We start from the raw sequence: 13114 nt of genomic DNA, 5'->3' as shown, positions 1-13114 counted from the left end.
ATCTCAGTCACTCTTCACATGACACCCAACTTAAGAGTGACAGTATCATCATCCTAACTTGAGCAGCCCTTTACGTACAGACTTTATGGCAACACGTCCCAATGCCTCATCTCATTTACCCTCACAGTAATCCTGGGAGGTGACAGTCATCACCCCGTTCTCTGGATAACGGGAACAGAGAGTCTTAGTCGCAGGGCTTAGTCATGGAATCAGGGTTTGACGCTGGTTTGGTCTGAGCCCAGGCCTGCGCCACCAGCGTTGCTGTGGCCCCGGGTGATGGCACTTTTCCCAGAGCTATACTTCCCATCTTCTTTGATCTCAAGGAGCTGCTGGCCCTTCCTGAAGGTGCAGACAGGGCAGCTGTGGCCTCTGACAGTGAGATTTAACACATCACTGTGTAGTTAGCTTTAACTGCCCTCCGAGGAGGCCAGGATCCTACTAGGATCCCTGCAGCTGCTTACGGAACCCACTTCCGCCTTTCCTGTCTCCACTTCCTCTCAGGGAAAATGGTTGCTCACCACCAGGTGTAAAAAGACTTCTTAAATTTTATATTAGAGTATAGTTGATTTAGAATGTTGTGTACAACCTAAATCAATCAGGTGTACAGCAGAATGATTTCGTTTTACATGTACATATGTCCATTCTTTTTCAGATCCTTTTCCCATGTAGGTTATTATAGAATATTGAGTAGAGTTCCCTGTGCTATACAGTAGGTCCTTGTTGATTATCTATTTTATATATAGTAGTGTGTGTGTATTAATCCCAAACTCCTAATTTATCCCTTCCCGGACCGTTCCCCTTTAGTAACCGTAAGTTTGTTTCCTATGTCTGTGAATCTGTTTCTGTTTTGTAAATAAGTTTATTTGTATCATTTTTTTAGATTCCACATATAAGCGATATCATATGATACTTGAAAAGACTCTATCACATTTATTTGAAGACTGTCTTTCTTTCTTCCCTAAGATTCTTGAATCCCAGCCAGTCCTTAGAAGTTCTCATGTGGCCTGTTCTCTGTGAATATTACTAGGTTTCCTTTCAAACAGGAAGATCCCGTTCCCTAAATAGACCTTGTCAAAAGCTCCGTGATTCGGGGCCACACCCAGCTTGTTCCCCTTGACATCCAAGTGCCTAGCCCTCTGCCTGGCACAGAGTAGGTGCACAAAAGCCGAAGACATGAATAAATGAATGAGAAGGGGAGTGAGAGTGTGTGCTTTTTTTTCCCTATGTGCCAAGAACCCGGAGGCTCATCTTGGCCTTTATGGAGAGCATGCTAGTAAAATTGTCTTCTGGAAAACATGCTCGTAAAACTGCCCTTTCACATTACCTCCTTGGTAGAGATTTTTTCCTGCAGAGCTCTGCGGTTCACAGAAATCCAGGGATTTCTTTTTTGCCTGCTGTTGTTTATTCATTCATCCGCTCTGAAAATATTTGTCAGCTGGAGGGGGCTGTAGACAGCGCTGGGAGTTGGGCAAGAAGAGGTGTCAAGGGATGAGGCCCTATATCCTCGGGTAGCTTCAAGGTCAAGTTCACAGGCGATGCCGCTGCAGTTGGTTACACCTGTCATAGTGACTACCCAGGTGCTTTGGGATCACGTAACTCAGATGCAGGGTGGGGATGGGGGAGGGGAGCGAGCGTCTGTCCGGAAGCAGTTTGCGGGAACTGAGTCCTAAAGGCAAAGTCGTGGTACAGACAGGTCGCGATGCAAAGGCCTGGGGGTGAAAAAGAGAAATGGTGGTGAATTATTGGAAGTTTGGCTGTGACTGAAGAGAGAGACGATGTGAGAGAAGAGGTTGGAGGAGGAGACACATCATGAAAAGGTGCTGTGGCTCAGCTGAAGAATTCAGAATTTGTTTCTGGGACAAGAGGCTAAAGAAAGGTTTTAACCCAGCAATAGGGCAGTGATGCTCTCAGATTGGTGTTTTAGAAAAGTCATTCTAGGAATCTTATGTTTGGGGCATTTCTTACTCAACATTCTCTCAGTGCTGCTAAATGAGCAATAGAGGGGCCTATTTTGAGTTTATCCCAGGCCTCTGGGGAGGGTTTTGTCAGAGCCATAATGTTCCCCCAAAGCAGAGGGAAATTAGGAAGCCAAGACCCCACTGGTTCACAGATTGGGTCTTCTGCCTCTAACGATTAGCCCCAGGCTCTAGTGTTTTAGAGCTTGGGGTGTTCATTATTTTTGCAGCCAAAAGAATATCTTCAAAGAGCAATGAGGGGAGAGAGCGGTGTTCCTGGTATGAACAGGAAAGCCCCAAGCTCCGAAGGGGTGGTGGGAGCATACACTTCTCATCTCTTAAACTGTAGGAGCACCACAGCCCTAATTAGGCTGATCTCTGCCTTCAGAGTCCTCCATGCGATCTGCTAGGGGAATAAGGAAACTTTTATCCCAGAACCCTTTCAAGGTTGTCCATCAAGCTCACCCCAGGCAACAGGAGCCAGAGGAAGCCAATTGACAGCAGTTGAGAAAGCCCCAGGTTTCAACATATACTCTGTACAGAGTGGTTGACAGCAGGTTGACCTACCCTACCAGCCCAGGCAGCACCAATGGGAACAAATCCTGGCTTTAGGAAAACCACTTGCATCTTCCCTTAATGCCCCCTCTCCCTTTACTGTGCTAAAAATGTTGATTTGGATTGCACATTCTTTTTTTTTTTAAATAAATTTATTTATTTATTTATTTATGGCTGCACTGGGTCTTCGTTGCTGTGCACGGGCTTTCTCTAGTTGCAGTGAGAGGGGGCTACTCTTCGTTGTGTGTGGACTTCTCATTGCAGTGGCTTCTCTTGTTGTGGAGCACGGGCTCTAGGCGCACAGGCTTCAGTAGTTGTGGCACCTGGCTCAGTAGTTGTGGCTCGCGGGCTCTAGAGCACAGGCTCAGTAGTTGTGGCGCACAGGCTTAGTTACTCTGAGGCATGTGGGATCTTCCCGGACCAGGGCTCGAATCTGTGTCCCCTGCGTTGGCAGGTGGATTCTTAACCACTGCGCCACCAGGGAAGCCTTGCACGCTGTTTTATATCAGCTCTCCAAAAGAGGCACTCTCTCCAGCAGTGGGAGTGTGTGCCAAGAAGAAAAATCCTTGTAATCTAAGATCAAGAGCACTATTCTTCCCTAACCTGAGTGTGTCCAGGCCTGTCACGGTTCTCCTTGTGCATTTCTTGGGAAAGACTCAGGTCTTTGCCTCAGGCTAGAGGGTAGAGCAAGTTCTTGGCGATGTTGAGATTGCTTTCTGAAAACCGTGCACGTGCTCTTCAGCCCTATTTTCTACTTTCTGTAACGACCCTGCAAATACTCTACAAGATGACTGTGCTCATATTATCTTGCAAGGAGCTGTGTCATTTATGTGAAAAGCACTCTGGAGATACGGAGGGGAGAAAAGAGTTAGCTCCAAGAGCCTCAGTGGAATCAGCTTCAGCGCCTGGGAAATCCAGCTCATCGGGGCCCATCCTGAACTCCGTGGGGCATGTTCAAGCCTGGCAGTGAAGCTGGTTGGCAGGGTAGGGGGGATGGTGGAGGTGCCAGCTTGCAGGGGAAGAGGAAAAGGCATAGAAACAGGGAGAAAGTTGGCAGTCACTTAGGAATGTTTCCTCTTTTGAAAACTCAGTGGTTGCTGTTTGCCCAGCCATTGCTGAACCCAGAGGGGCTGGGTAGGTAATGATTTCATTGCTGGGCCCTGCAGTTTGACAGCCAGTTTCACATCCTGGCTCCGCCCCCCTGTCTCGGTGACCTCCGTCAAGTTTCTAATCTCTCTGTGCTGTTTCCTCTTCTGTGCAATGGGGATAATACTACCTACCCCATAGGGCTGGTGGAGGAATCAGTAGATGAATACATGTTTAAGACAAAGAACAGTGCTTGGCACAGAGTAGGTCCTCTGAAAGCCTTAACTACTTGCTGCTGCAGGAGCCCAGAAACCAATTGAGGTGTAGTTTTTTAAACAGCTTCATTGAGGTGTAATTTACAGACCCTAAAATTCACTCCACGTAAGGGTACAATTCAATGATTTTTTTTTTTAGTAAATTGATAGACTTGAGCAATTACCACCACAATCTAGTTTTATAACATTTCCATCACCCTGAAAAGCTCTTTTGTGCCTATATGCAGTCAGTCTTGGCTTGCTCCCCCAGCCCCAGGAAAACACTGATCTGTGTTCTGTCTCTAGATTTTCCCTTCCTGGAGATTTCTCAGCTTAATGTTTGTGAGGTTCATGCACGTTGTAGCATGTGTCGGTACTTCATTCTTTTTTCACTGCTGAATAGTATTCCATTGTATGGATAGACCACAGTTTGTTGATCCATTCTCCAGTTGGGTCATTTCCTCCTTTTAGCTGTCGTGAAAAGTGGAGTGTTATCTTGAACATTCGCATGCGTGTGGACGTTTGTTTTTGTTTCTCCCGATAGACTCCCAGTCGTAGAAGAATTTGAAATGTGGGAGGTTTATGTCTAACTCTTTCCAGAGTGAGCTGGTTGGCTCGTTGATCTGCAGTGTAAAGATCATTGTAGAGATTAGTCACCACAACTCAGCTTCACAGCCACCCTCTCTGTTGCCCTTGTGGAAATGTAAATTCCCGCCCACTGCTGGGAATCAGCCCCAGGGGCCACCCGTGGACAGAGTTCACTCCTTTTGAGGCCAGCACAGGCTGAGAATGGCGGGTACCAGCAGGCAACTGAAACGTGTTTAATCCAGTCAGTCACAATGTATTGAACACTTTTTCTGTGCTTGGCCCTGGATTTCCCAGCTATAAGATAGCTAGCTGAACTTGGCCCAAACCCCAATGTCATGGCCTTGAACCTACACCACCACCCCCTTTTCTTTTCTTTTCTTTTTTTTTTTTTTGCAAATTCCTGACCTTACTTCCTTTAGATCCTGCCCCCAGACCTGTATCTGAGCCTGTCTTCTTGGTTCCAGACAATGTGCGTTTCTGCAGAAATCTACTTGCACCTGATATGTCATGGACGTAGTAACTCAAAGGTTTGGGCAGACCTCCACTCTGGGGGTGGGGGGGTTTGTGGAAAAGATCCCATCACGTACCACCGAGAGGGAGGGACAAGCCAGCCCGCCCACCTGGTGCTCCTCTCCTAGGCAGCAGCCTGCCTCTTCCCCCTACCCAGTCTTCTCCAGCTCTTTTGGTATTTGATAAATAACGTTTTCTCCATGCTGCTACTTAGCCTTTGTTATAAAGACAGCATCCTTACTTCTTTTTCACAGTACATTGTGTTCATTGGTTCCGAACATTACTTTTTCTCATAAATTTGTTGATTAATAAACCTTTCTTCTTATAGTTACTCTAGGAAAATTTCATAGTCAAGCAAATTTAGGGAAATTTGGTGACTGGTTGAAATAATTATTAGAGAGGAATGCAGATGTTCTGTGTTGTAAGTGGGCTTGTTAACCAGATTGGAAATTACTATTTATGTCTCTTCTGGTTGTATAAAGCTTCTGGGTTAGAATATTATCCTTTTCTACTTCTACTATCAAAGCCCCATGATGCCAGAACCATTCAATGCAGTGAAACAGTTCTTTATTGAGCACCAGTTATCTGCAAAGCACCATGTTTATGATAAGCCACTAACTCGTATTTAGCCTACAAAACCCAGCCCAGAAGTCCCTATTTCCTGGAAGCCTTCTCTGATTGCTACCCCTACCCTCCTTCCCTTCCCCAGAGTTAATTCTCTTTCTCCTCTCAGTGGCCTTTACATCCTGTTTGGACATCTGTTTTGTACTGTTCTGTAATTTTTTAAATGCCAGCCTCTCTTGCTAGATGGAGTCTTTGAACCCGGAGACTCTGTCTCATCCACGTTCTTATTTCCAGCACCCAGCATAGGCTTTAATGATCATTTGTCAAGTTTTGAATGGATGCATGAGAAAACCTTCAAAGCCACCCTATGACATGAGCATTTCATGGAGGTTCATTGGACAAAGATGTGGGTCTGGCCTGAGGCCGTTGCCTCTCTCCCCACTGTGGCGTGGCTTCCCGTCTCTCTGCTTCTGCTTCTTCTCCTGCCCTCCGTTCTCAGCTCAGTCACTCCTCTGCCCAGAACTCTCCAGTAGCTTCTATCTCACTCCAAGGAAAAGCGCCAAGGCTTTGCATGGGCCCCCAAAGCTCTGGGTACTCTGACCCCCGGGACCTCCCAGACCCCATCTCCTCCCATGTCCGGCCCCAGCATGCACACACTGCTCAAGCTGCTTGCAACTCCCTGCTCCTCCTGGAGCCTGCTAGAAGCTTCGTCGTCAGAGCCTCCGATCTTGGTTTGCCTCTGCCTATTATGTCCTTCCCACATACTTGCCTGGCTCACGCCTTTACTTCCTCGGGTCTTTTCTCGAATGTCACCTTCTCAGTGATGACTTATCTGAATACCCTCTTCCCCAACAGTCCCGATTCCTTTTCCTCACTTCATTCTCATTTAGAGCAATTATCACCTTTAATATGTTACATATAATTGATTTACATTGTTTCTCTGTCTCCCTCACTGAAAATAAGCTCTATAAAGGCAGGTGTTTTGTTTTTGGTTCCTTTTTTTTTTTTTTTTTTTTTTTTCACCAAGTCACCCCCAAGGCCTAGAAGGGCCAACCCATGGTGTTATAGTTATCAGGCATTTTTCTGAGCACTTTACACATTATAATTAATTTAATCCCCTCGACAGCTCTATGAGGTGGCAGTTGATGTATTCTTCCTTTCACAGTTGAGGAAACTGAGGCAAAGAACAATTCTGGAGCTAGCCAGGAGCACTCAGCTGCTAGATGGAGAGGCTGTGATTCAAACCATAGCAGTTCGAGCTCCAAACCCTTATGCTTTTCTGCGTCTTAGCAAGTATTTTATTGAATGGACAAATGAATGAGTGAGCGAGCAAACAAGGAGACAAGGCATGTCGGCATTGCCCTGACAGCCGGTGCTGAGGTTGAGTGAAACAGAGGACCTCCAGCTTTCCGCGAGCAGCCAGCGGGGCTGGCACCTGGGGGTGAGAAGAGGCTTATGACGGGCTGCTGTGTCAGTTGTGCCCCTCAAGCAACTGGGCAAAGGGATGGCCCTTGTGGGTGATTGTCATATATAATCCAGGCAACTCAACTTTTCCCTCTGGACCCTGGCAGCAAATAATGGTCTACCTTGGAATATTATCTTTAACATCTATAGGTGCCTTCTTAAGAGTCACCTCTTTTTTTTTTTTATCTCACAGGAGTTACATAAGGACAAGTGATAGTTTCTCCATTTTAGATGTGAAAGTGGACAGAGAGAGCTTGAGGGGCGTCTATAAAGTCTCCTAGCTGGGGGTCAGAATCATGACTCAGATCCCCACTCCCTCCTGCCTTACCTGGTGTCATACTGACTAAGGACACCTTCAGGCCTCCATCTGTTCAATTTTATCACCTTCAGGCTTTCCAGATGGTTCACCAAGCCTTAAGAAGGGCCTGCTGCTCTTTTCACCATTTCTTTTTTTTTTTTTTAATTTATTTTATTGAAGTTTCGTTGATTTACATTGTTGTGTTAGTTTCTGGTGTACAGCAAAGTGATTCAGTTATACATACATATAATAGTCTGCATCTGCTAATCCCAAGCTCCCAATCCATCCTTCTTCCGCCCACCTCCCCCTTGGCGACCACCAGTCTACTCTATGTCTGTGAGTCTGTTTCTGTTTCATAGATAAGTTCATCTGTGTCATATTTTAGATTACACACATAAATGGTATCATATGGTTTTTGTCTTTGTCTGACTTACTTCACTTAGTATGAGAACCTCTAGGTCCATCCATATTGTTACAAATGGCATTATTTCATTCTTTTTCGTGGCTGAGTAGTATTCCTATATCTGTATCCATATCTACCTATCTATCTACCAACCACAATTTCTTTATCCATTCATCTGTCGATGGACACTTAGGTTGCTTCCATGTCTTGGCTATTGTAAATAGTGCCGCTGTGAACATTGGGGTGCATATATGTTTTTGAATTAGAGTTTTCTCCAGATATATGCCCAGGAATGGGATTGCTGGATCGTATGGCAACTCTAGTTTTTTGAATAACCTCCATACTGTTTTTCATAATGGCTGCACCAGTATACATTCTCACCAACATATTTTCACTACTTCTGATCCTACTGGCCCCTGAAACAGAGTACTGAGAGGATGCCAGACCAGCCCCCGGTGAGCCACAAGCAAGAGTGACCGGGGCCTAAGAGTTCATGTGTAATTGAGCTGAGCTCACCTGATGAAGGGAACCTCAGAGAGGGCGCCTGCAACAGTTTATTGAAATGAGCAGGTGGGGCAGATCTGCCCCGCAGCGTAGCTTTGAGGCACTTGCCCTCCTGCAGACCTCGCAGAGCCATCCTGCCCTGCTCAGGATGAGGCGGAGGGCTCCATCTACCCAGGGCTGCCCCTGCTTCTACAGATGCCAGTGCGGCAGCGCCTCCAAACCCCAATGCAGGGCGCAGGCAGCGCCTCTGCAGAGGGACAAGAGGAGGGCGATGAGCGTTAGGGGAGCCCCTGCTGTCTGCAGCCTTCAGCTCAGCTCCGTCACCCACAGTCTGTGAGCATCGCTCTCTACAGACAAGCCACGGAGGCAGGACCGGACCGAGCAGTATACCCAGAGCCCCGCCCTGGTGAGGCCAAGCCTCACATCCGGGTCTCAGACTTGAAGTGCCTTCCTTGGCCGCATCACCTCCTATTCTAACGTGGCAGAATCTTCCTCCTCGTTCTGGTTTTACCCCTCGGACTACTTCACATGACCACACAAGGCTCACGATAAATAAGAAGCCAAGTTTCGTAAGAGTCTGCCAAACTCAACAGGTGTAGAGATGCTACCCTCGGTGCTAACTGCCTGTAGATGTCATGTAAGGAGAGACATTCTGCAGTGTTCTCACCAGGCTATAAAAGCCAGAGTTGGAGCCTTCAGCCATCATGGCTGTGCAACGATCTAGATTTCCCCCACACAGTCACACAGTAGCCTTTGTGTCCACTGGATCTTGACTCTCTTTGTTGTAATGCTTAAAGGCTGTAGAGGTTTTCAGATTTCTCCTAAGGGGTTATAGGCAAAGTTGCTTGCAGTAGCCAGCCAGGAAAACTAACAAAAAAAACAAACAAGAAAAAAACACTTAACCTTTTCCAAATATCCACGCACCCGCTCAGCTTTGATCAGCAATAACTATGTTGATCGTTGTGTGTTTTCCTACCAGTTTGATGGACAGAGTACCAAAGGCCAGCCAGTACGTTTCCATGTGCTGCCAGGTTAGAGAGCAGTGGCCGCCAGTGAACACTCAGGGTTCCCACTCAGGGTGCCCCGGGTCTGCAGTCATGCTGTCACCCTTAGTAACGGTGTCTAGACCCAAGTTATTTCGCTGCCCGCGCCTTAGCAAGTCCGTGGCTTATGCTCAAGATCATCATGAATCTGAGGAGTCAGAGGACGTCTTCCTGCCCAGGGAGTGGCCTGCCTGTGGTCACGCCCAGGGCTGTGGGATAGGGAAGACTGCTTACTCTGTCACTTGCAAAAGAGTAAACTGGATCCTATTATCTTTAAATAATCCAGTGCGTTTCTATCATCTCTGAATTATTAGACCCTTCTGGAATCTTTTGTTTTCAGCTGATACGAATCCAGGCTCTAGGTTTCCCGACTACGTGCAGTGAAGGATTTGTTAGTTAACCTTTGAGCCTAACCACTCAGGTTCAAGCACGTGCATCCCTGCATCGCAGGATCGAGTGAGGTGGGGAACGATGGCGGGTTCTCCTTACTGGTGGGGTCTCAAGCACCGATTTGAGGAGACTGGAGTAGAAGCCTACCTGCCGTTTACCTTCCTTAACGTGTAACAGCGTCACCTCCTTCAGAAAGGAGGTGGAGAGAGGCAGAAGCCATAGGAAATCATCAGTATCATTGTCTGCATTTTTCTAAGGAGGAAGCTGAGGTTTAAAAGAGAAAAATGCGAGCAGCCCAGAAGGGCCCCCCACAGATGCAGCTCTGGTCTGCGTTCTGGGGCTGCACCCACCTCACTGCTCAGGGACCCAGCAGGGCCCGGCCCTCCTGCAATTCTCCACGTGACCGACGGGGGGTATGGAACCTTCCCCTGCCAGCACCGGTTCTGAAAGCCTGATGTGATTAATCAGCCCCTCATCCATGCAGAGGAGAGAAAGTAGGCAGGAGGAAAGAGAGAATATTCCAGAAGGACATACATTTAAAAGTAAATTTCCTGACCATTCCTGACCCTGGTACCCGTTTCCCCTCCTCAGTGGCACCAGAGATATTCTTGCAGGAACACAGGCGTGATTGTTTAGTCTATACGTATCAACACAAATGGAAACACACTATACACCAGCCTTCAACCTGTTTCTTTTCTTTCTCAGTATGTCCTGGGGATGTTTCCATGTCAGCACATTGGAACCTGTTGCATTTTTTGGTATTCTTTGTATCTAATCAGTTACCTGTTCAAATACAGCCTTTAGGTTGTTTCAAGTCTTTTGCTTCTCTTCTAACAATACTGCTGGGATTCCTGTGTCCTGTGTAGGTTTCTTTGCCCAATGTGTCCCATACGTCTGGGGTGAATTCCTACAAGTGGGATTCAGAGCCCAGGATCCGAACCCTAACCACTGGGTACCCCTGAGGGCTAGCCCCCCCCCCCAAAAAGTTACACAAACATGGCTCTTCAGGGGTCCTGCCCTGACGTCATCTTCTGCAGGTTGGGCAGCCCAGGGATTCAGAAGAATTTTACTAGGGTTCCATCAACATCGTGCAAGCAGAGCAAGCTCTGGTTGCCAGTGGTGCATGAGTTTCCACCCTCAGGACCTATTCAGGGTCGCTCCGAGCACAGCTGAGATGAAAGCTGGGGTCCCAGGGCAGAGAGAGTTCCCACTCCTCACCTGCCCTTTCCCTGGTCCCACTTCGTCTTTCTCCTCAACACTCAGCTTCATAACTAGGCTGCCCGTTCACCATGCTGCACAGGTTACTTCCTGGTCCTCCCCGCCCGTGACTTCCTTGGATGTGTTAATTTCCTGCGCACCCTCTAGATCCTAGGAATGACCACCCAGCCCCATCCTGAGCATGCCCCCACCTTCCATGCCTCGGGGCACCCCTCCTTGCATAGGGTACCAGCTTACTTGACCTCCTATCACACATCCTCAGGCTGTTTCTCTAGCCGTTGAATTTGTGTGTTACAGTTGTTTTCAACCAACAAGCACTGAGCCTCTGTCAAGACCACGACCCCGCAATAGGTTCTATCCCAGATGCCTGCAGACTCCTTGCTGTGCTCCTTTGCTTCCCACAGTTGAAACCAGCACTCACACAACAGTGTCATATTAGGTAACCGCCAAATTAGGTAGACACTGAAAATGTCTTTGGAATTAGGGCGGAGGGAATAGAACAGCTGGTGAAGGTGGATCTGGAGATGGGCTTTCAAGCGTGGAGGCTTTAGCTCGATTGCATCATTGTAGGTGGCGTTACAAGTGAATAGCCCCCGTTACTGGCAGACACAGTGCTGTGCACAGAAAGCTGGTAGGTAGAGGTGAAGACCGAGGCCAAGACCGTGTGCTAGCTGAGCCGGGTTCCAACCCAAGTCTGTCTGGTCTTGCCTCCTGCCCCTCACTGCTCTCCCGTGACCAGGTGCCCGCCCCCCTTGTTGGGACTCGTTGGCAGACTGGGGACCCCCCACTTGCATCCCTGGTCCCTTGGCTGATGGTTTCTTTGTCATTCTAGGACTTCTGCCATGGGCAAGTGATGTGGCCGCCCCTGAGTGCCCTGCAGGTAAAGCTTGCTGAGCCCGGGCAGTCCTGCAAGCAGGTGTGTCAGGAGAAACAGCTTATCTGCGAGCCTTCCTTCTTCCAGCATCTCAACAAGGACAAGGACTTGCTGAAGTAAGTGCTGGAGCCCGGGAGAGGCGGCTCAGCCTCCAGCTCGCCTCTGGGTTAGAGCTGGGTTGAGAGGGATAAGGTTTTCCTTTCTAGGCTCGTGGGCTGTTGGAATAAGATGTGGAAAAGGTTATAGCATGACCCCACCGCCCCCCTCCACCCAGAGAAAGTTGGCCCAGTGCTTTTATTGTTAAGTAGATGAGGTCACCTGGCCTGCTGATATATTTAGAACTCGAATAGGGGTGTTTTGTTTGCATAAATAACGGGAAGTCGGGGCTTGGAGATGGCGGGAGGTGTTCAGTTTGCTAATTGGTACCCAAGGAGCCGAGATGGACACAGAACCACAAGCACGGACGGACCCGCCCCTGAGGTCCCCTGGCTGTAGCCAGGTCCCCAGAGTCAGGGAGTCTGGAAGGAATGAAAAATATGGGCAGGGAGCTAGCACAGAACTGCCCGCAGCAAATTTCCCTGCCTCCTTCCCCTCCTGCAGCCCCATCTCCTTTTGCACTCTATTCCAGCCCCTTTGAGGGTGTGAGCAGGCCTGGCTTTGCCGGGTCCCTGAGCAGGGGTGCGGGTGCAGAACTGGGATCACAGGCCAGAGTGAACCAGGAGAGACCTTCTCTGTTGCTGGGCTTTCTTTTCTCGTGCTGCTTGTGTTACTTGCGGTCACACCATTCATTTCCCTTTGCAGTGGCATTTTGAGTTTGGTGTTTGCACTTTCCAGATTTCCATATGAAGTTTCTTCTGGCCTCTGACTCATGCCCCCTGTCAGTGCTGAACCTGTGCCCTGATATTTATCACACCCTCCCTGGGCCACAACCTGGTTAATTACCTGTCACCTCCTCCCCACCTTAAGAACTCTAATGTGGTGTTTTCCCCTGAGGGATTTGCTATCTCAACCCCAGATACTCCGCAGAGCTGTGGTTCTGCCCCAGTCTTGAAGAGGATGTTTAAGGAACAGAGTGGGGACTTCCCTGGAAGTCCAACGGTTAGGACTCCACGCTTCCACTGCCGGGGGGGGGGGGCACAGGTTCGATCCCTGGTCAGGGAACTAAGATCCTGCCTGCCATACCCCCCCACCCAAAAAGATAATAGTAATAATAATAATAAGGCACAGAGTGGACTCAGGGCTCGAGGCTTGCCGGTCCCTGTTGTGGCTTCACGCCCTTTTAGAGCATGGTTGGCCGCTGTGCTTATCCGTGCCCAGTGGTCTGAGCTGGCCCGATCCTGCCTGTAAGTCTTATTACCTTCAAGCGTGCTATAAAACCCTTTTTAGAGAGAGAGCGTGGTCTCTAGCA

General features: G+C 48.4%; 1 protein-coding gene across 7 annotated transcripts in view; it reads left to right on the top strand.

Moving 5' to 3' along the window:
* MGAT5 (alpha-1,6-mannosylglycoprotein 6-beta-N-acetylglucosaminyltransferase) overlaps window positions 1-13114 on the top strand; it is a 363475-nt gene that overhangs the window by 338720 nt on the left and 11641 nt on the right. For all 7 annotated transcript variants that reach the window (XM_059927612.1, XM_059927613.1, XM_059927614.1 and 4 more), the window contains one exon: window positions 11665-11822. In XM_059927612.1, the coding sequence (XP_059783595.1) occupies window positions 11665-11822 (158 nt within the window). The remainder of the gene's footprint in view (window positions 1-11664; window positions 11823-13114) is intronic.

Source organism: Balaenoptera ricei, chromosome 7 (assembly GCF_028023285.1).
Source record: "Balaenoptera ricei isolate mBalRic1 chromosome 7, mBalRic1.hap2, whole genome shotgun sequence".
NCBI lineage: Eukaryota > Metazoa > Chordata > Mammalia > Artiodactyla > Balaenopteridae > Balaenoptera > Balaenoptera ricei.
Note: the sequence above shows the minus strand (reverse complement) of the source record. Positions and strands in the feature narration are given on the sequence as shown.